The sequence below is a fragment of the Panulirus ornatus genome, chromosome 3, assembly GCF_036320965.1.
Source record: "Panulirus ornatus isolate Po-2019 chromosome 3, ASM3632096v1, whole genome shotgun sequence".
NCBI lineage: Eukaryota > Metazoa > Arthropoda > Malacostraca > Decapoda > Palinuridae > Panulirus > Panulirus ornatus.
This window is the reverse complement of record NC_092226.1, coordinates 18,951,657-18,973,722: the sequence shown is the minus strand read 5'-3', so window position 1 is coordinate 18,973,722 and position 22,066 is coordinate 18,951,657. Positions and strand designations below refer to the sequence as shown.

Sequence of the window (22,066 nt, the reverse complement as noted above, 5' to 3'; positions counted from 1 at the left end):
GGTCAGGGCCTGAACATGCAGGAGTGTGAAATGTGTGCAAGGAATGGAGTGAGTTGGAACGATGTAGTATACTGGGTCGATGTGCTGTCAGTGGATTGAACCAAGGCATGTGAAGCATTTGAGGTAAACCATGGAAAGTTTTGTGGGGCCTGTATGTGGAAAGGGAGCTATGGTTTCGGTGCATTACACATGACAGCTAGAGACTGAGTGTAAACAATTGTGACGTTTGTTGTCTTTTCTTAGCGCTATCTCATGCGCTTGTGCGGGGGGAGTGGGTGGTATTTCATGTGTGGAGGGGTGGCGATGGGAATGGATGAAGGCTGCAAGTATGAATATATACATGTGTATATATGTTTGTGTATGTATATGTATATATACGTTGAAATGTGTAGGTATGTATATGTGCGTGTGTGGACGTGTATGTATATACATGTGTATGTGGCTGGGTTGGGCTATTCTTTCATGTGTTTCCTTGCGTTACCTCATTAATGCGGGAGACTGTGACAAAGTAGAGTAAATGAAATAGATATATGTATGTGTTTGTGTGTATGTATGTGTGTTCTGGATCGGAGGGCTTGGGAAGTGAATCAGGAAGTGAATCAGTTGTTATTTGCTGATGATACAGCGCTCGTGGCTGATTTGGTTTAGAAACTGCAAAAGTTGGTGACTGAGATTGGTAAAGTGTGTTAAAGAAGAAAGGTGAGAGTAAATGTGAATAAGAGCAAGGATATTAGGTTCAGTATGTTTGAGGGACAAGTCAATTGGAAAGTAAGTTTGAATGGAGAAAAACTGGAGGAAGTGAAGTGTTTTAGATATTTTGGAGTGGATTTAGCAGTGGATGGAACCATAAAAGCAAAAGTAAGTCAAAGGGACGGGGAGGGAGCGAAGGTTCTGGGAGCGTTGAAGAATATTTGGAAGGCGAGAGCGTTATCTTGGAGCAAAAATGGGTATGTTTGAAGGAAAAGTGGTTCCAACAATGTCATATGGTTGCGAAGTATGGGCTATAGATAGGGTTGTGCGGAGGAGGGTGGATGTGTTGGAAATGAAATATTTGAGGACAATATGTGGTGTGAGGTGGTTTGATCGAGTAAGTAATGAAAGGGTAAGAGAAATGTGTGGTAATAAAAAGAATGTTGTTGAGAGAGCAGAAGAGGGTGTTGAAATGGTTTGGACACATGGAGAGAATGAGTGAGGAAAGATTGACAAAGAGGATAATATGTCAGAGGTGGAGGGAAGAAAGAGAAATGATAGACCAAATTGGAGGTAGAAGGATGGAGTGAGAAAGATTTTGAGGGTACGGGGCCTGAACATACAGGAGGGTGAAAGGCATGCAAGGAACGGAGTGAATTGGAACGATGTGGTATACTGGGGTCAATGTGTTGTCAGTGGATTGAATCAGGGCATGTGAAGCATCTGGGGTAAACCATGGAAAGGTCTCTGAGGCCTGAATATGGAAAGGGAGCTGTGGTTTTGGTGCATTACACATGACAGCTTGAGTGTGAACGAATGTGGCCTTTTTGTCTGTTCCCGGTGCTGCCTAGATGGAGAATGGGGGGGAGGGGGGGAATGCTGTTTCGTGTGTGGTGGGGTGGTGATGGGAATGGATGAATGCAGTAAGTATGGATTTGTACATGTTTATATTTGTATATGTCAGTGTATGTATATGTATATATATTATCCCTGGGGATAGGGGAGAAAGAATACTTCCCACGTATTCCCTGCGTGTCGTAGAAGGCGACTGAAAGGGAAGGAAGCGGGGGGCTGGAAATCCTCCCCTCTCGTTTTTTTTTTTAATTTTCCAAAAGAAGGAACAGAGAAGGGGGCCAGGTGAGGGTATTCCCTCAAAGGCCCAGTCCTCTGTTCTTAACGCTGCCTCGCTATCGCGGGAAATGGCGAATAGTATGAAAAAAAAAATGTATATGTATGTATACATTGTGTATGTATTAACTCCTTGTATTAACTTTCTAAAATGGGAAACAGAAGAAGGAGTCACGCGGGGAGTGATCATCCTCCTCGAAGGCTCAGAGTGGGGTGCCTAAATGTGTGTGGATGTAACCAAGATGTGAAAAAAGGAGAGATAGGTAGTATGTTTGAGGAAAGGAACCTGGATGTTTTGGCTCTGAGTGAAACGAAGCTCAAGGGTAAAGGGGAAGAGTGGTTTGGAAATGTCTGGGGAGTGAAGTCAGGGGTTAGTGAGAGGACAAGAGCAAGGGAAGGAGTAGCAATACTCCTGAAACAGGAGTTGTGGGAGTATGTGATAGAATGTAAGAAAGTAAATTCTCGATTAATATGGGTAAAATTGAAAGTTGATGGAGAGAGGTGGGTGATTATTGGTGCATATGCACCTGGGCATGAGAAGAAAGATCATGAGAGGCAAGTGTTTTGGGAGCAGCTGAATGAGTGTGTTAGCGGTTTTGATGCACGAGACCGGGTTATAGTGATGGGTGATTTGAATGCAAAGGTGAGTAATGTGGCAGTTGAGGGAATAATTGGTATGCATGGGGTGTTCAGTGTTGTAAATGGAAATGGTGAAGAGCTTGTAGATTTATGTGCTGAAAAAGGATTGATGATTGGGAATACCTGGTTTAAAAAGCGAGATATACATAAGTATACTTATGTAAGTAGGAGAGATGGCCAGAGAGCGTTATTGGATTACGTGTTAATTGACAGGCGTGCAAAAGAGAGACTTTTGGATGTTAATGTGCTGAGAGGTGCAACTGGAGGGATGTCTGATCATTATCTTGTGGAGGCTAAGGTGAAGATTAGTATGGGTTTTCAGAAAAGAGGAGTGAATGTTGGGGTGAAGAAGGTGGTGAGAGTAAGTGAGCTTGGGAAGGAGACCTGTGTGGGGAAGTACCAGGAGAGACTGTGTACAGAATGGAAAAAGGTGAGAACAATGGAAGTAAGGGGAGTGGGGGAGGAATGGGATGTATTTAGGGAATCAGTGATGGATTGCGCAAAAGATGCTTGTGGCATGAGAAGAGTGGGAGGTGGGCTGTTTAGAAAGGGTAGTGAGTGGTGGGATGAAGAAGTAAGAGTATTAGTGAAAGAGAAGAGAGAGGCATTTGGACGATTTTTGCAGGGAAAAAATGCAATTGAGTGGGAGAAGTATAAAAGAAAGAGACAGGAGGTCAAGAGAAAGGTGCAAGAGGTGAAAAAAAGGGCAAATGAGAGTTGGGGTGAGAGACTATCAGTAAATTTTAGGGAGAATAAAAAGATGTTCTGGAAGGAGGTAAATAGGGTGCGTAAGACAAGGGAGCAAATGGGAACTTCAGTGAAGGGCGTAAATGGGGAGGTGATAACAAGTAGTGGTGATGTGAGAAGGAGATGGAATGAGTATTTTGAAGGTTTGTTGAATGTGTCTGATGACAGAGTGGCAGATATAGGGTGTTTTGGTCGAGGTGGTGTGCAAAGTGAGAGGGTTAGGGAAAATGATTTGGTAAACAGAGAAGAGGTAGTAAAAGCTTTGCGAAAGATGAAAGCCGGCAAGGCAGCAGGTTTGGATGGTATCGCAGTGGAATTTATTAAAAAAGGGGGTGACTGTATTGTTGACTGGTTGGTAAGGTTATTTAATGTATGTATGACTCATGGTGAGGTGCCTGAGGATTGGCGGAATGCGTGCATAGTGCCATTGTACAAAGGCAAAGGGGATAAGAGTGAGTGCTCAAATTACAGAGGTATAAGTTTGTTGAGTATTCCTGGTAAATTATATGGGAGGGTATTGATTGAGAGGGTGAAGGCATGTACAGAGCATCAGATTGGGGAAGAGCAGTGCGGTTTCAGAAGTGGTAGAGGATGTGTGGATCAGGTGTTTGCTTTGAAGAATGTATGTGAGAAATACTTAGAAAAGCAAATGGATTTGTATGTAGCATTTATGGATCTGGAGAAGGCATATGATAGAGTTGATAGAGATGCTCTGTGGAAGGTATTAAGAATATATGGTGTGGGAGGCAAGTTGTTAGAAGCAGTGAAAAGTTTTTATCGAGGATGTAAGGCATGTGTACGTGTAGGAAGAGAGGAAAGTGATTGGTTCTCAGTGAATGTAGGTTTGCGGCAGGGGTGTGTGATGTCTCCATGGTTGTTTAATTTGTTTATGGATGGGGTTGTTAGGGAGGTAAATGCAAGAGTCCTGGAAAGAGGGGCAAGTATGAAGTCTGTTGGGGATGAGAGAGCTTGGGAAGTGAGTCAGTTGTTGTTCGCTGATGATACAGCGCTGGTGGCTGATTCATGTGAGAAACTGCAGAAGCTGGTGACTGAGTTTGGTAAAGTGTGTGGAAGAAGAAAGTTAAGAGTAAATGTGAATAAGAGCAAGGTTATTAGGTACAGTAGGGTTGAGGGTCAAGTCAATTGGGAGGTGAGTTTGAATGGAGAAAAACTGGAGGAAGTGAAGTGTTTTAGATATCTGGGAGTGGATCTGGCAGCGGATGGAACCATGGAAGCGGAAGTGGATCATAGGGTGGGGGAGGGGGCGAAAATTTTGGGAGCCTTGAAAAATGTGTGGAAGTCGAGAACATTATCTCGGAAAGCAAAAATGGGTATGTTTGAGGGAATGGTGGTTCCAACAATGTTGTATGGTTGCGAGGCGTGGGCTATGGATAGAGTTGTGCGCAGGAGGATGGATGTGCTGGAAATGAGATGTTTGAGGACAATGTGTGGTGTGAGGTGGTTTGATCGAGTAAGTAACGTAAGGGTAAGAGAGATGTGTGGAAATAAAAAGAGCGTGGTTGAGAGAGCAGAAGAGGGTGTTTTGAAATGGTTTGGGCACATGGAGAGAATGAGTGAGGAAAGATTGACCAAGAGGATATATGTGTCGGAGGTGGAGGGAACGAGGAGAAGAGGGAGACCAAATTGGAGGTGGAAAGATGGAGTGAAAAAGATTTTGTGTGATCGGGGCCTGAACATGCAGGAGGGTGAAAGGAGGGCAAGGAATAGAGTGAATTGGAGCGATGTGGTATACAGGGGTTGACGTGTTGTCAGTGGATTTAATCAAGGCATGTGAAGCGTCTGGGGTAAACCATGGAAAGCTGTGTAGGTATGTATATTTGCGTGTGTGGACGTGTGTATGTACATGTGTATGGGGGGGGGGGTGGTTGGGCCATTTCTTTCGTCTGTTTCCTTGCGCTACCTCGCAAACGCGGGAGACAGCGACAAAGTATAAAAAAAAAAAAAAAAAAAAAAAAAAAAAAAAAAAAAAAAACATTGTGTATGTATATGTATGTATATGTTGAAATGTATATGTATGTATATGTTGAAATGTATATGTATGTATACATGTGTGTGTGTAGGCTTTTATGTATATATATGTATAGGTGTATGTGGGTGGGTTGGGCCATTCCTCGTCTGTTTCCTTGAGCTACCTCGCTAATGCAGGAGACAGCGATTAAGTATGATAAGTATAAAGGTAATATATGGTTTTGTGTGTGTTTGTGTGTGTGTGTGTATGAGTGGATGGGCTGTTCTTCTGTTTCCTGGCACTATTTTGCTGGTGTGGGAAATGGCAATCAAGTATAATACAAAGAAAGTAAATGTCTTAATGATTCATATACACTCTTTTGATGAAAAGTTTTTCTTTTCCAGGATCTTCCCATTAGTAATTGGTACAGCTAGAGCTGTGGACAAAGACATTGTACTTGGTGGTTACTGTGTTCCTAAAGGGGTTAGTAAATGTTTTACATAAATATTATCTTGTGGGATATTTTGGATATAACAAAGTGTTTCATATTGACCCACATTGATTATGAAATGTAAATCTTTCTCTAATGGACTTGTTTTACCTTTTGCATATTCACAGTGGTCAGTTTTTATAGTAAACATGTTGATGGGTTGGGACGAGTCCCTTTTCCCTCGGGCAAAGGAGTTCCTGCCTGAGCGTTGGTTACGACATAAGCCCTTTGGACCTATCCATCCATATGCTTCTCTCCCCTTTGGTGCTGGCACCAGAATGTGTGTTGGTCGACGCATTGCTGAGCAAGAAATGGTTGTTTTTCTTACCAGGGTAAGCTAGCATAATAGGAAAAAAAAATTTCTATGGTGTCAGGAGAGTGATATTTGGTATTAGAAATGTCTGAGGAATTATTATCACATAATACCATATTGTTAATGTGGGGGATAGTATTTATACTTGAGATTAATGAAAATATTTATTGGCTTTTTTTGTTTTATGTGAGTATCAGCTTTCTTTCTAAGATGACCTTATCAGTCATTTATTACTTTGCCTTTCCATACTTCTCTTTCTCCTCCTCCACATTGTCTCACACCTTATTCTCACCCTTCATGCACCATATAATCACCCCTCCCCCCTAGCTTTCTCTTGAAACTCATCCTCCCACTCCTTCATGCCTCTCTAACCCTATCCTTACCCTTCCTCACACAATGCTTGAATCTCTTCATCACCCTCCCTTGCACATTCTCCCTCACCTCATTCTCTCCTTCCCTCACACCTTATTCTCTCCTTCCCTCATACCCTCCCATCTTCTCCTTAACTCTCCTTATACCTTCTTTCTGATCAATACTTTCCCTTACATCACCTCTGTGAATTACCTTAGTCTGTAAGACTGATATTTTTAGCCACAGTCATTCATATGGGTTGCATCTTACTAGATGAAGTATACAAACATGTTTGGACACTGCTATGATGGGTCTGTCCATAAACTCACATAGGTACACGATCTTTGCCCTCTGAGATAGATAGAATATATGTCATTTTTTTTTTTAGGATTAACCAAAGCTTAGCAGTTGTGAGTGAAGGGCATTTTATGTTGATAAAGTGAATTTGAAAGTAACCTGGTGTGCCCAGGAAAAATTTACACATGCAAACAAGATGATTGGACTCTTGACTAGAATAGGACCAAAGTCTAATCTGGTACACTTGTAACTGTCTTACATAGCTATTAGCAAAGAATGTTAGTATACATGGTTTTATATTCAATGTATGTATGGTTCATGGTGAAGTGCCTGGGGATTGGCGGAATGCATGCATAGTGCCATTGTATAAAGGCAAAGGGGATAAAAGTGAGTGTTCAAATTTCAGAGGTATAAGTTTGTTGAGTATTCCTGGGAAATTATATGGGAGGGTATTGATTGAGAGGGTGAAGGCATGTACAGAGCATCAGATTTGGGAAGAGCAGTGTGGTTTCAGAAGTGGTACAGGATGTGTGGATCAGGTGTTTGCTTTGAAAAATGTATGTGAGAAATACTTAGAAAAGCAAATGGATTAGTATGTAGCATTTATGGATCTGGAGAAGGCATATGATAGAGTTGATAGAGATGCTCTGTGGAAGGTATTAAGAATATATGATGTGGGAGGCAAGTTTAGAAGCAGTGAAAAGATTTATTGAGGATGTAAGGCATGTGTATGAATAGGAAGAGAGGAAAGTGATTGGTTCTCAGTGAATGTTAGTTTGCAGCAGAGGTGCGTGATGTCTCCATGGTTGTTTAATTTGTTTATGAATGGGGTTGTTAGGGAGGTAAATGCAAGAGTTTTAGAGAGAGGGGCAAGTATGCAGTCTGTTGTGGATGAGAGTGCTTGGGAAGTGAGTCAGTTGTTGTTCGCTGATGATACAGCGCTGGTGGCTGATTCATGTGAGAAACTGCAGAAGCTGGTGACTGAGTTTGGTGAAGTGTGTGAAAGAAGAAAGCTGAGAGTAAATGTGAATAAGAGCAAGGTTATTAGGTACAGCAAGGTTCCTCAACTCACTTCACAGTAGGGTTGAGGAACAAGTCAATTGGGAGGTAAGTTTGAATGGAGAAAAACTGGAGGAAGTAAAGTGTTTTAGACATCCGGGAATGGATTTGGCAGCGGATGGAACCATGGAAACGGAAATGAGTCACAGGGTGGGGGAGGGGGGCAAAAGTTCTGGGAGTGTTGAAAAATGTGTGGAAGTCGAGAACATTATCTCGGAAAGCAAAAATGGGTATGTTTGAAGGAATAGTGGTTCCAACAACGTTATATGGTTGCGAGATATGGGCTATAGATAGAGTAGTGCGGAGGAGGGTGGATGTGTTGGATATGAGATGTTTGAGGACAGCATGTGGTGTGAGGTGGTTTGATCGAGTAAGTAGTGAAAGGGTAAGAGAGATGTGTGGTAATAAAAAGAGTGTGGTTGAGAGAGCAGAAGAGGGTGTGTTGAAATGGTTTGGTCACATGAAGAGATTGAGTGAGGAAAGATTGACAAAGAGGACATATGTGTCAGAGGTGGAGGGAACGAGGAGAATCGGGAGACCATATTGGAGGTGGAAAGATGGAGCGAAAAAGATTTTGAGTGATTGGTCCCTGAACATACAGGAGGGTGAAAGGCGTGCAAGGAGTAGAGTGAATTGGAACGATGTGGTATACCGGGGTTGACGTGCTGTCAATGGATTGAACCAGGGCATGTGAAGCGTTTGGGGTAAACCATGGAAAGTTTTGTGGGGACTGGACTGGACCCTCCTGCATGTTCAGGCCCTGATCGCTCAAAATCTTTTTCACTCCATCTTTCCACCTCCAATTTGGTCTCCCACTTCTTGTTCCCTCCACCTCTGACACATACGTCCTCTTGGTCAATCTTTCCTCACTTATTCTCTCCGTGGGACCAAACCATTTCAAAACACCCTCTTCTGCTCTCTCAACCACACTCTTTTTATTACCACACATTTCTCTCACCCTTTCATTACTTACTCAATCAAACCACCTCATACCACATGTTGTCCTCAAATATCTCATTTCCAGCACATCCACCTTCCTCTGCACAACTCTATCTATAACCCACGCCTCACAACCATATAACATTGTTGGAACCACTTCAAACATACCCATTTTTGTTTTCCAAGATAACGCTCTCGACTTCCACACATTTTTCAACGCTCCCAGAACTTTTTCCCCCCTCCCGCACCCTATGATTCACTTCCGCTTCCATGGTTCCATCTGCTGCCAAATCCACTCCTGGATATCTAAGACACTTCACTTTCTCCAGTTTATGTATATATATAAGTCTTCAGTGAATGATATTGTTTTGGTATTATTTGGTTGGTGTAATTTGATAGCCTCTTTGTTGGAGAATGATAACCATATTCCTTTGAAATATGCTGATTAATTCATATAAGTTCCAGTTGAAAACAGCTGTATACTATCAATATGCTCTTTTCATTAGTTTAAAGATAATTCATATGTTTTCTGAAAGACCTGCTCTCTGGATATATAAAGCTTTACTAATGGTAAATTCTTCTTTTGTTTTTAGGTAATGCAGCAATTTACAGTAAAGTATGAGCATGAGGACATTGAGATAAAAAGTGGTTTTGTGTTTACCCCCTCACAGCCACTGAGATTTAGTTTTATGAAACGTCATTGACTTCATTACCAGAATAAAGAACATTCAAATATTCAAACAGCAAAAATCATGAAGTTCAGTTTTAGGAAGTGTTTATGTAGTTACTGGTAGCAAATGGATCTGATTCATGGAGTTGATGTGACAGTCTGACTGCTTGAAGGTTTTGAGTTACATCATTGATGAAAGTTTCATAATAGCATCTTTGTTTTTGAAAACCTCATGAGTGGATGATAAGATCATTGATAAGAAGGAAGTGCATATGACATTGAGAATTTCAAACCTTCCCTATTATTGCTTTGGTTGTGATGTTAGATAAAGATGAAATTGTACTTTTAAGTCCCTAAGAAATTAAGAAAATCATAGTTTATTCTCCTATTATGAGTCATAGCAAAACAGCTGATATAATTGTTTTAGATTTAATAGGATGTAGGTAGCAATGCAAGAAGGTAAATCTGAAAGTATGGAGCATTAAAAGTATTTAGTAATAAAGTGCTAAAGCTTATTAACCCTTTCATTATCTCTTGACATTTTGATTATGCCAGAGAGGTTCCCCAAATTTAGAGCACTGGTAATCATTCTTAGGGTCTTTTGATATTATTGTTTGTACTTTATAGATATTGATTATCTGATTCCTTCAAACATACCCATTTTTGCTCTTAAATAACATTTTCTCCTTCCACACATTCTTCACCACTCCCAGAACTTTCGCCCCCTCCCCCACCCTGTGACTCACTTCCGATTCCATGGTTCCATTCACAGCTAAGTCCACTCCCAGATATCTAAAACTCTTCTTCCTCCAGTTTTTCTCCATTCAAACGTATCTCCCAATTAACTTGTCCCTCAACTATACTGAACCTAATAACCTTGCTCTTATTCACATTTACTGTCAACTTTCTTCTTTCACATACTTTTCCAAACTCAGTCACCAACTTCTGCAGTTTCACACTTGAATTAGCCACCAGAGCTGTATTATCAGCGAACAACTGACTCACTTCCTAAGCCCTCTCATCCACAGTGGACTGCATAGTTGCCCCTCTCTCCAAAATTCTTGCATTTACCTCCAAATCCATAAACAAATTAATACCCAATCCATAAACAAATTAAATAACCATGGGGATATCACACACCCCTGCTGCTGACCAATCTTTTACCGGTAACCTATCACTCTTTTCTCTTCCTACATGTACACATGCCTTACATCCTTGGTAAAAACTTTTCACTGCTTCTAGCAACTTACCTCCCACACCATATACTCTTAAGACCTTACACAAAGCATCTCTATCAACTCTATCATTATGCCTTCTCCAGATCCATAAATGCTAAATACAAATTCATCTGTTTTTCTAAGTATTTCTTACTTACATTCTTCAAAGCAAACACCTGATCTACACATCCTCTACAACTTCCAACAATGTTACATGGCTGCGAGGGATGGGCTAATAGATAGGGTTGTGTGGACGGCGATGGATGTGTTGGAAATGAAATGTTTGAGGACAATATGCGGTGTGAGGTGGTTTGATCGAGTAAAAAATGAAAGGGTGAGGGCAATGTATAGAAATACAGAGTTTGGTTGAGAGAGCAGAAGAGGGTGTGTTGAAATGGTTAGGACATATGGAGAGAATGAGTGAGGAAAGACTGACAAAGAGGATAAATGTGTCAGAGGTGGAGGGAACAAAGAGAAGCTGAAAACCAAATTGGAGGTGGAAGGATAGAGTCAAAAAAAACTTTGAGCAAATGGGGACTGAACATTTAGGAGGGTGAGAGGTATGCAAGGAATAGAGTGAATTGGGACAATGTTGTATACTGGGGTTAATGTGCTGTCAATGGACTGAACTAGGGTATGTAAAGCTTCTAGGGTAAACTATGGAAAGGTCTTTGGGGCCTGGATGTATAGATGTGCTGCCACTTGCTGTTAGCAGCTCCAGTGCAGTTGTATTGCTGGTTCCTGTTAGGATCCTATGGATAGATGTGCTGCTTGTTCCTGTTAGGTTCCTATGGACAGATGTGCTGCTTGTTCCTGGTAGCAGTTCCAGTACATATGTATTGCTAGTTCCAGTAAGCAGCTCTAGTACAGTTGTGCTAGTTGTTCTTGTTGGCAGCTAAAGTACAGATACGGTGCTACTTCCTGTTAGTAGTTCCAGTCCAGATGTGCTATTAGTTCCTATTAGCAGCTCCATTACACATGTGCTGTTACATCTTGTTAGCAGCTCCGTGGACATATGTTGCATTTTTTTGCTATAATCTGTGCAGATGTGCAGCTAGTACCTGCTAGGTTTTGCAGGACAGTTGTGCTGCTAGTTACTGTTAGGAGCTCCAGTACAGATGTACTGTTAGCTTCTGTTGGCAGCTCAGGTGCAGATATGCTGCTAGATCCTGTTGGCAGCTCCAGTGCATATATGCTGCTAGTTCCTGTTTAGCACCTCTAGCATAGATATGCTCCTACTTTCTGTTAGCATCTCTAGTGCAGATGTGCTGTACTCGAGTTCTGTCTTGCGACTACGATACTTTTCCTGTGTTTTGCCTATTACCATAATTCTGCATATTTTATATCTCTTCGACTACCTAAACTCCTGCCATGGGATTGTGGCATCCTTTCACCCTCAGGCCAAGATCCTCTACTTTGGGGATTTCAACGTTCACCATGGGGATGGTCGAATTCTTCCCATATGGATGCCAGAGGGATTAAAGCCCTCGCTTTCTCCATTCTCAATAATATAGAGCCAATTATCTCTATACCCATATTCCTGACCTTTGTGACCACTGACCTAATATTCTGGATCTGTTTTTCACCACTAGTCCATCCCGCTGCAACTACACAGTCTCGCCCCCAGCTGGTACATCTAGTCACCCATAAATGTATTTTAACGGCACTTCTTCCTCCAGCAGCCCTTTCAAGCGTAAAGACTGCACCTCAACAGCGCTGACTGGAATAACTTGCGGAACTTCTTTTCTGACCTTACTTTGGTAGATTACTGTTTCTTATGTGGTGATGCTCATGTCTCCGCCAGACGCATAACAGAGGGTATTCTTGCGGGAATGAAACCATTTGTCCCCTCTTCTTCCAAGACTATTACTTTTTCCAATCCATGGTTCAACCGTTCTTGTTTTGAAACCATTCAGGCAAGGGATCAGGCAAATCGGGCTTGGATATACTCACTTCATGGTTAGAGCTTGAAAGGGAAGCACCAGTGTTGTAATGTTTGTCAGTTAATTCAGGTTTTTTAAGGCTTATGTTGTAAGTGGAATTAGCTCGTAAGTTCTTATGAATTATTGTTGACATGGAGATATTCCCTGTAATGAACCAGTTGTAGAGGTGATGCTAGTAATGTTTTTGCTACAGTGGCTTATAGACCTAAGTGTGGTCCAGCCATCCCCTCTCCATGGCAAGTAGCAGATCAATAAACTGGTCGCAAAGTGTGATAGGCTTTTGGCCAGGTTGAAAGGCAACTACAGGTTCATTATTTCAAGTTTTCATCCCAAATGATGTGTATATATGAAGGAGCTATTTTCTAATGAATTACTAAAATATCAGATGGAAATTTTCTGAGAACTAATCTCAAATGGACTGCATATTCAAGGCATTCAGTATGCTGCTACTTAGTATGCTTCCCTTTATGAATTTAGCTTATGGCTTGTCGCTGAGCTTCTCTACCTAGTGGTTTTCATACAATCAAATCAAACTCCTCCATTTGTACTGTGGCATGTTCCTTACTGCCACTGTGAATTATTAAGAGTTGTCTTTCATTACACAGATAATTTGACTTTACAAGAGTTAATTCTTCATAATTTTATCAAAAATACATTTACCTCAATTTGCAAGATATATTCAATGAAATTTTCTCATAAGTTTCTTGGATATCAGAATCCCAAAGAATATTAAAACAAGATGTAAATAAATCTATGTTGCTTTAATATAACATTTAATGAACATGAAAACATTATGGAGTAAACCATTCAGTACATAGGAATCCGTTCTAGCATTCTGTATTTACATATGATTTGATAAGAGGAAGTACTTGAACAGTGCAGTATATTCTTTTGGCAGTATAGGTTGGATGAGAAGTTATTTCCATGATTTAGCAGTCCTTAACGTAGATGGGAAACCCAGTAAAAGGAGCGAAAATCCGGTCGCTGATGGTATATCCATGATGAAGGCTGCCGGCACTGTATGCTATGTGTTGGGCTGGGGATACGGTTAAGACAGTTGGGGCTGGAAGGATGCCATGACTGACTGACGCATGCGCTGCGGCTTCCTGGGCTGCATGGAACTGAGCCATAAAAGCCCGTTTAGCAGCTGCCACCTCTGGAGTATCAGACACGGGCTGAGACGCCCGTGATGGGTCAAGAGCAGTAGATCCAGAGAGTGTGTACAAGGTTGTTTCAATGGTAGGAACCCTTGCTGCTGCGGTATTCCAGGCCTTCATGAATTCAGCTGTGGCTTGCTGTACTTCCCTTGTGGGTTGTACTTGCTGAGGAATACCATAGGTGGTTGCAGAGACGGCTGTGTTAATTGATGATGCTCGTTGGGCTGCAGCATGCCAGGATGCCATAAACTCTGCAGTAGCCGTCTTGACATCATCAGTATAATCAACCTGCTGGGGTAGAGTTGATACAGCTTGTTCTACAACAGTAGCACGTCGAGCAGCTGCATTCCATGCTGCCATAAACTCAGCAGTGGCCTTCTTCACAGCAGACGTGTCTTCCACTTGCCGAGGGGGTGCAATGGTATCAGCAGACTTAACTAAGGTTGCTTGTATTTTAGTTGCTCGCTCAGCAGCTGCATTCCATGCAGCCATGAATGCAGCAGTGGCCTGCTGTACTTCTGGTGTAGGCTGAACAGGCTGAGGTGGTCCATGATAAAGAGTAGATGCAGGTGCTGCAGCATAGGAGACAGTGGCTGGGGCATGGGAAACAGCATACTGTCCAGGACGGGGTTGAGCACTGGCTCCCATAATGATGTTAACATCAGGAGCTGCTTCGGCAGCTGCAGCAGCAGCTTCCCAAACTTTCATAAACTCAGCTGTTGCTTGCGCAACTGCGGGAGTAAATTGAGGAACACCATTAACGATTTTTGGAGTTTCTGGTGCTGGTACGGTTCCTGAAATTTGGTACATAGTAGTCTGAATGGAAGGTACTCGAGCTGCGGCCTTTCTCCAAGCTTCCATGAATTCTTCAGTAGCTCTCTTGACCTCGTCAGTAGCCTGCACTTGTTGGGGGACAGCGGAGTAAGGATCGGCAGACACAGTCACAGCTTGTCTGATGGTGGAAGCCCTTTGGGCAGCAGCTTCCCAGGCAGCCATGAATTCAGTTGTAGCTCGCTGGACCTCAGCGGTTTGTTGTACTGGCTGAGGCAGAGTGCCGATAGCTTGTTCTACGACAGTTGCACGTTGTGCAGCTGCGTTCCATGCTTGCATAAACTCAGCTGTTGCTCTCCTAACCTCATCGGTTTCTTGTACTTGCTTTGGAAGCTCAATTGTATAAGTGCCAGAGGGTGCTGTCTTGACCAAAGTTGCCTGGATGGTAGATGCTCTGGCAGCAGCTGTGTTCCATGCAGCCATGAAAGCAGCAGTAGCCCGCTGTACTTCTGGTGTGGGCTGAACAGGCTGAGGGGGTCCATATGAAGGAGCAGGTGCAGAAGGAACAGCATAGGACACAGCAGCTGGTGCCTGAGGTGCTGCAGGTTGTGCAGGACGGGGTAGAGAACTGGCTCCCATTATGATATTGACATCAGGAGCTGCTTCAGCAGCTGCAGCAGCAGCATTCCAAGCTGCCATAAACTCAGCTGTTGCTTTTGCAACTGCAGGAGTGAACTGAGGAACACCATTAACGATTTTTGGAGTTTCTGGTGCTGGTACGGTTCCTGAAATTTGGTACATAGTTGTCTGAATGGAAGGTACTCGAGCTGCGGCCTTTCTCCAAGCTTCCATGAATTCTTCAGTAGCTCTCTTGACCTCGTCAGTAGCCTGCACTTGTTGGGGAACAGCGGAGTAAGGATCGGCAGACACAGTCACAGCTTGTCTGATGGTGGAAGCCCTTTGGGCAGCAGCTTCCCAGGCAGCCATGAATTCAACAGTATCTTGTTGGACCTCAGCGGTTTGCTGTACTGGCTGAGGCAGAGTGCCGATAGCTTGTTCTACAACAGTTGCACGTTGTGCAGCTGCATTCCATGCTAGCATAAACTCAGCTGTTGCTCTCTTAACCTCATCGGTTTCTTGTACTTGCTTTGGAAGCTCAATTGTATAAGTGCCAGAGGGTGCTGTCTTGACCAAAGTTGCCTGGATGGTAGATGCTCTGGCAGCAGCTGTGTTCCATGCAGCCATGAAAGCAGCAGTAGCCCGCTGTACTTCTGGTGTGGGCTGAACAGGCTGAGGGGGTCCATATGAAGGAGCAGGTGCAGAAGGAACAGCATAGGACACAGCAGCTGGTGCCTGAGGTGCTGCAGGTTGTGCAGGACGGGGTAGAGAACTGGCTCCCATTATGATATTGACATCAGGAGCTGCTTCAGCAGCTGCAGCAGCAGCATTCCAAGCTGCCATAAACTCAGCTGTTGCTTTTGCAACTGCAGGAGTGAACTGAGGAACACCATTAACGATTTTTGGAGTTTCTGGTGCTGGTACGGTTCCTGAAATTTGGTACATAGTTGTCTGAATGGAAGGTACTCGAGCTGCGGCCTTTCTCCAAGCTTCCATGAATTCTTCAGTAGCTCTCTTGACCTCGTCAGTAGCCTGCACTTGTTGGGGAACAGCGGAGTAAGGATCGGCAGACACAGTCACAGCTTGTCTGATGGTGGAAGCCCTTCGGGCAGCAGCTTCCCAGGCAGCCATGAATTCAGTTGTAGCTCGCTGGACCTCAGCGGTTTGCTGCACTGGCTGAGGCAGGGTGCCGATAGCTTGTTCTACAACAGTTGCACGTTGTGCAGCTGCATTCCATGCTTGCATAAACTCAGCTGTTGCTCTCTTAACCTCATCGGTTTCTTGTACTTGCTTTGGAAGCTCAATTGTATAAGTGCCAGAGGGTGCTGTCTTGACCAAAGTTGCCTGGATGGTAGATGCTCTGGCAGCAGCTGTGTTCCATGCAGCCATGAAAGCAGCAGTAGCCCGCTGTACTTCTGGTGTGGGCTGAACAGGCTGAGGAGGTCCATATGAAGGAGCAGGTGCAGAAGGAACAGCATAGGACACAGCAGCCGGTGCCTGAGGTGCTGCAGGTTGTGCGGGACCGGGTAGAGAACTGGCTCCCATTATGATATTGACATCAGGAGCTGCTTCAGCAGCTGCAGCAGCAGCATTCCAAGCTGCCATAAACTCAGCTGTTGCTTGTGCAACTGAGGGAGTGAACTGGGGAGCGCCTCCAACGGTTTTTGGTGCTGAAGGAGCTGGTGGGGTGCCTGCAATCTGGTACATGGTCGTTTGAATGGCAGGTACCCGTGCGGCTGCCTTTCTCCAGGCTGCCATGAATTCTTCTGTTGCTCTCTTGACCTCGTCTGTAGCTTGTACTTGCTGGGGAAGAGCAGAGTATGGGTCAGCAGATACCGTTACCGCATGTCTGAGTGAAGAAGCTTGTTGGGCAGCTGCTTGCCAAGCATCCATGAATTCTGTTGTGGCCTTATGAACTTCGGCTGTTGGCTTTACTGGTTTTGAAAGTGTATCAACCCCGTATTCAACCGTTGTTGCACGTTGAGCAGCCTCATTCCACGCTGCCGTAAACTGAGCTGTTGCCTTCTTCACTTCTTCAGTTGCTTCTACTTGTTTGGGAACTTGAATGACATATCCTCCTGTTGGTGCCGATTTCACCAATGTTGACTGTATTGTTGCTGCCCTTGCAGCTGCTGCATTCCACGCTGCCATGAATGCAGCAGTCGCTTTTTGAACATCAACTGTGGCTACAACTGGTGCCCCTACAGTTGCATATGTCGCCTGGTAGTGTTGTCCGGCAGGGATGGTCGCGTAGTGTGTCGCATAGTGTGGCCCAGTGGACACCGCCCCGCTGTATCCAACGACTTCATATTCACAGTCGTCTGGAATGGGCGACCCCACAGCTGCCACCACTAACACTGCTACCACCTGCAAGAGAGAAACCTTGGTTACAACTATAGTGCTTTCCATATTTACTTTTGGTATAAACAGTTTTTGCATTTGAATCTAATTATTGCATTGCAAAATCAAGAATTCATTTTGTTAAGATTGAAACAGGAAAACTATCCATAATAAATGTCTAAGTGACACAGCAGGTGAACGCTACTTTCCATATTTCAGTGAAAGGGAGCGTTAGGTACGTATAATTTGATAAGTGTTACATTTATGCCTTTTTCATCTAAATATGACTAGGCTTTTTCAGTGACTAACGTTTGCCGGCTTTTGCGTATAAGTGGAATGTTTATGTGCAGCAAATGGAGTTAGGTCATGAAATTCCGGTAGACGGAAGGATATGGGAGAAAAGGATTCAATAGCCAGAGCGTTAGGATTTAATTTTTCATGGACTTCGTTACTATTTGACTTTAGTTCCGTTGTTGATTCTGAACAGGTTCAGGTTTGTGTGAGAATTCTATTTAGTACTGAATGGAGAAAGCAAGAGGAGGTTGGAGGTGTAATAGTGGATATGATTCGAGTATGCAGATACAGAAAGTAGCTTGGAAGGAAAAGAATGAGATATGAGTGAGAAGCCTTACGTCGACACAGAATTCTGAAACAGTTTATGGAAAGAATTTCAGTCTAAGAATGATGGAGGATGTTTCGGTAAAGGTAAGGTGGGAACAGAGTGTAGAGGATGTTTGGGTAATGGTAAGGTGGGAACAGAGTGGAGCATGTTCGGGTAATGGTAAGGTGGGAACAGGTTGTGGAGGATGTTTGGGTAAAGGTAAGGTGGGAACAGAGTGTAGAGGATGTTTGGGTAATGGTAAGGTGGGAACAGAGTGTGGGAGAATTCGGGAGAGATATAATTCAGGCGTAAATACGTTGGAAAGTGGAAACTGAGCAACAGCTGGCTTGATAGCGAGAACATATATGGCAGTGGCTGGAAGAAGATAGGTATTTTTCCGATGTGTAGAGACGAAAGAAATGATGGGAACTGCAAAAATACCAGAGGATAGCAAAGCTAACCGCAAGGTACATGTTAGGTTTGTGAAGTATTAGGAGAATAGATGTTACTAAACTCTGTTGTAGGGAACAGGGAGTGTACAGGGAATGAGAAGTGCTTTAAGAGGACAGTTTTTGTAGCCAAGATGAGAAGAAAGTCTGGAAGAGAAATTTAAATTCTGTATCTGGTACATATTTGGATTGCAAAGAAGGACTGACAGGATAACTATAGTAGAAAACGGGGCGTTTGAACTGTCTGAAAGTGCTGAATTTCATTGAAAGTAATGTTTATTTAAGGGTAAGTGATATGAGCGAGGGGTCTGAAATATAAATGAGTGTTGTGGTTCTCCTTTTGATAGAACTAAGGTAATAGAAGAATTAGTAACGGAATGAGACGATTGTGTCTGCGGTTGAAGTTTGCTGACGTAAAATGGAAATGTTAACAGTTGTGAATACTTATAATGCTGTCCTGTTACCCAAGTAAAAAGAGGATATTCAATCAAAGAAAAAAGTTGCTTCAGTGATGTGAACGGGAGAAATGTCTTCGGTAAAGGTAAGTAGGGTTCTTGTGATTGAGGAGAGAGACGGTTCCACTATAATGTTTGGATAGATGTTGAAGAACTGGAAGGGAGGTGTTTATTTTCATTTGTGGAAATGATGATGGTTAAAGGTCATAACGGGAAGAAAGTTTAAGTGCTTTAGAGAGAAGATTTTCAGGTGCCCCGAGGCTATTGTGAGAATGGGAAGCCTCCTTGATCAAGTACCTGTTGCAGCTCTCTTGGTGATCTTATTCTTGTTTGCAAGAGATCAGTATCGTGCACGATAAAGACAGTATTTGTGGTGCGAGGTTTGCGTCGGAAAGTACCCATGACTGCAGAACGTACGATAGATGATAGAATGTGGAGAGGCTTAAAGATGCTACGGCAGAGGTCACAAGGAGGAAGCCGGTCATGGATAAGGTAGGTATATTCTGTGAGTGAGTTGCCTCAGGGTGTAAATAATTCCTGGCGATAAGGTCAAAGGAACAATCTAGAATAGTCTGCAGTAGAAGCAGCTTGTAATTGAGGATGAAGGGATGCATGTAGACAGAGGTCTTACCTGATGACTCGCTGCAAGTGACTGTGTATGAGGTGTTGTGGTTAGTAGGGAACATTTTGGTCATTTGTTGGTGGTCTTCGTAGCTAAGGAAAAATATGTGAAGTGTTTTCGCACTTGATACACTATGTTTAAGGGGAAGGAGTTACGACTGAATAGGATACTATACATTTCTAACGTATGTTTCTTTGTATATCAGGTTATTGAAGGTACAAATCCATTATCATAATGTAAATAAGACAACAAGGAATTAGTGTCGTATTCGAAAGCATCAGTGATAATTAAAGATGTGTCATCAGCAATGTGGCTGTTGAAAGAAAAGAAGAAGTAAACAGTAGATGACTGAGGAGGAGTGATCAACGCTCCTTAGTAAACACGTGAAACAATGGTTGGGTTCTGGGATAAGATGTTCACCGGTGTTACAGGGGAAGCGACAGTAGGAAAGCAGGAGGAGCCTCACGGTGGAGTGGTGAGGCAGGAGCCTCACTTGGGAGTGATGAGGCAAGAGGATCTTAACGTGGGAGTAATGAGGCAGAAGGAATCTGAAGATGGAGTGATGAGGAGCCTCATATTGGAGTGATGAGGCAGGAGGAGTCTCAGGTTGGAGTAGTGAGACAGGAGGAGTCTGAAGGTGGAGTGGTGAGGCAGAAGGAGTCTCAAGGTGGAATGGTTAGGCAGGTATGCGAGCATGTGTAACCCACAGTAAGTTGTGACCCTGATCGTATTTCTGCTAGAAATTAGTAATTTGTATGACCGTGCAGTTATAGTGTCAGCAACCCTAAGGAAGTGTCCAAGTATATGGGTAACGCTTGGAGAGACCAATGAGGTGAGTTTACATCTATTTTTCTTGTCGCTTTTACAAATGTCATTCACCTTGCACAATTATGTAGGAAGCTAGCACGCGTAGTGGAGCCTCTCTCTCTAAGTGTAAAGCTCACAATTTGTAATAAATGAGTGTACAGTAAAACGTTCCTGATATGTAATCAGGAGGTAAAAGAGAACACATGTTGCTCAGTACGGTATGTGCATGAACAGAAAGAAGATTGTATCCAACAGTATGTAAGTTACGTTTCTCTAATACAACGACATACGATCGTAAAGAAAACTTTGAACTCAAGTATTTTTTCTACGTTACACGGTAATGCTTCTTGAGAGATATACTTACGAACTGAACGTATATGATAATTCGCTTGCATCAATCACAGAAAAAGAAATAGCGCGGTCGGTAGGTAGTCACACACTTGAACATGATCAGCATTGTGGAACTTGGATTCCCCTGAGTTGGTTGAGAAGAACTAGATACCAGAGCCAGAATATATAACTTTAGTCACTTATCCACCTACAAATGGACAAGTGACGTCTTTAGTGATCGAAGATGTTGCTTAGTTGGTCTAAAACGTGGTCGAGCTGGGTTTGTGTAGATGAATGTTGAGTAGCTGACACTTGAACGGATGGATATAATGCTTTAGTACGATTTATCACTGTGTTGTCTTGGTAAGTGGGGCAAATAATTTTCAACTCTGACTAAAGTACAAATAACTAAAGGGAGAGGCCGATTATCGCTAGACGCCACAGGTTCTGTACGTCGACACAAGTTGTGTTCACTGAGATGCTTCCAAGTTGGTGTGGTGGACTATGGCTGTGTTAGTACAATAAGGTGGGAGCTCACCAAACACTTCATGACGAACCGCCTGCCGTGGTGTGCCGTGCCTCAGCCAGGACCACCTAACCTTTTATACCCGGGCCACACCGGCTCCCCCTTCCAGCCTTGTCCTGCCGGACCCCTTCCCTCCTATGGCTCCTCCCTCTGTTGCGCTATGCCCTAGCCACGCCCCCGGCTCCCCGGACCGTCTAGACAGCTATGCCATTTGACGGGAAGTTCCCTAGAGAAGGAGTATGAATGAACTTTGGGCGAGAGAATATATATATATATATATATATATATATATATATATATATATATATATATATATATATATATATATATATATATATAATTTTCTTTTGATTGTTTCAGAAGTGGACTTTACGTAAATGTAGAGTACAATTGCAATTTTTCTAACACTCCGGTATTGGATATGTTGCACCAGGGTCATACCTTGTACCCGTCAGAGGCCAAAGGTCCCCACACCAGTCGCCAGCCAGCACCCCTCCCCCTGCCTCCTTACCGAACCCGTCCGATCCTGCAGGAAATGACCACTTGCCGGATTCTTCAAACAGGGTCGACTTTTGTTTTATATAAAGATGAAATAGAACACACACACACACACACACACACACACACACACATATATATATATATATATATATATATATATATATATATATATATATATATATATATATATAATTTTTTTTTTTTTTTTTTTTTTTTTTTTTCTTTGTCGCTGTCTCCCGCGTCTGCGAGGTAGCGCAAGGAAACAGACGAAAGAAATGGCCCAACCCACCCCCATACACATGTATATACAAACGTCCACACACGCAAATATACATACCTACACAGCTTTCCATGGTTTACCCCAGACGCTTCACATGCCCTGATTCAATCCACTGACAGCACGTCAACCCCGGTATACCACATCGATCCAATTCACT

The 22,066-nt window shown here is 43.1% G+C and overlaps 2 protein-coding genes across 4 annotated transcripts in view; one reads left to right on the top strand and one right to left on the bottom strand.

Annotated features, from left to right (window-relative positions):
* Positions 1-9,807, top strand: part of LOC139761086 (probable cytochrome P450 49a1) — a 78,042-nt gene extending 68,235 nt beyond the window's left edge. For all 3 annotated transcript variants that reach the window (XM_071684942.1, XM_071684950.1, XM_071684960.1), the window contains exons 9-11: positions 5,578-5,656; positions 5,792-5,995; positions 9,216-9,807. In XM_071684942.1, coding sequence (XP_071541043.1) covers positions 5,578-5,656; positions 5,792-5,995; positions 9,216-9,326 — 394 coding nt within the window. In that variant the 3' untranslated portion in view covers positions 9,327-9,807. The remainder of the gene's footprint in view (positions 1-5,577; positions 5,657-5,791; positions 5,996-9,215) is intronic.
* Positions 9,808-13,194: 3,387 nt separating this feature from the next.
* LOC139761081 (uncharacterized) lies at positions 13,195-21,213 on the bottom strand. The gene is made up of 2 exons (XM_071684928.1): positions 21,141-21,213; positions 13,195-17,365 (listed from the first exon to the last, which is right to left on the bottom strand). Exons 1-2 carry the CDS (start codon positions 21,150-21,152, stop codon positions 13,382-13,384), a joined length of 3,996 nt encoding a protein of 1,331 aa, XP_071541029.1. The 5' UTR covers positions 21,153-21,213; the 3' UTR covers positions 13,195-13,381.
* Positions 21,214-22,066: the final 853 nt, after the last annotated feature.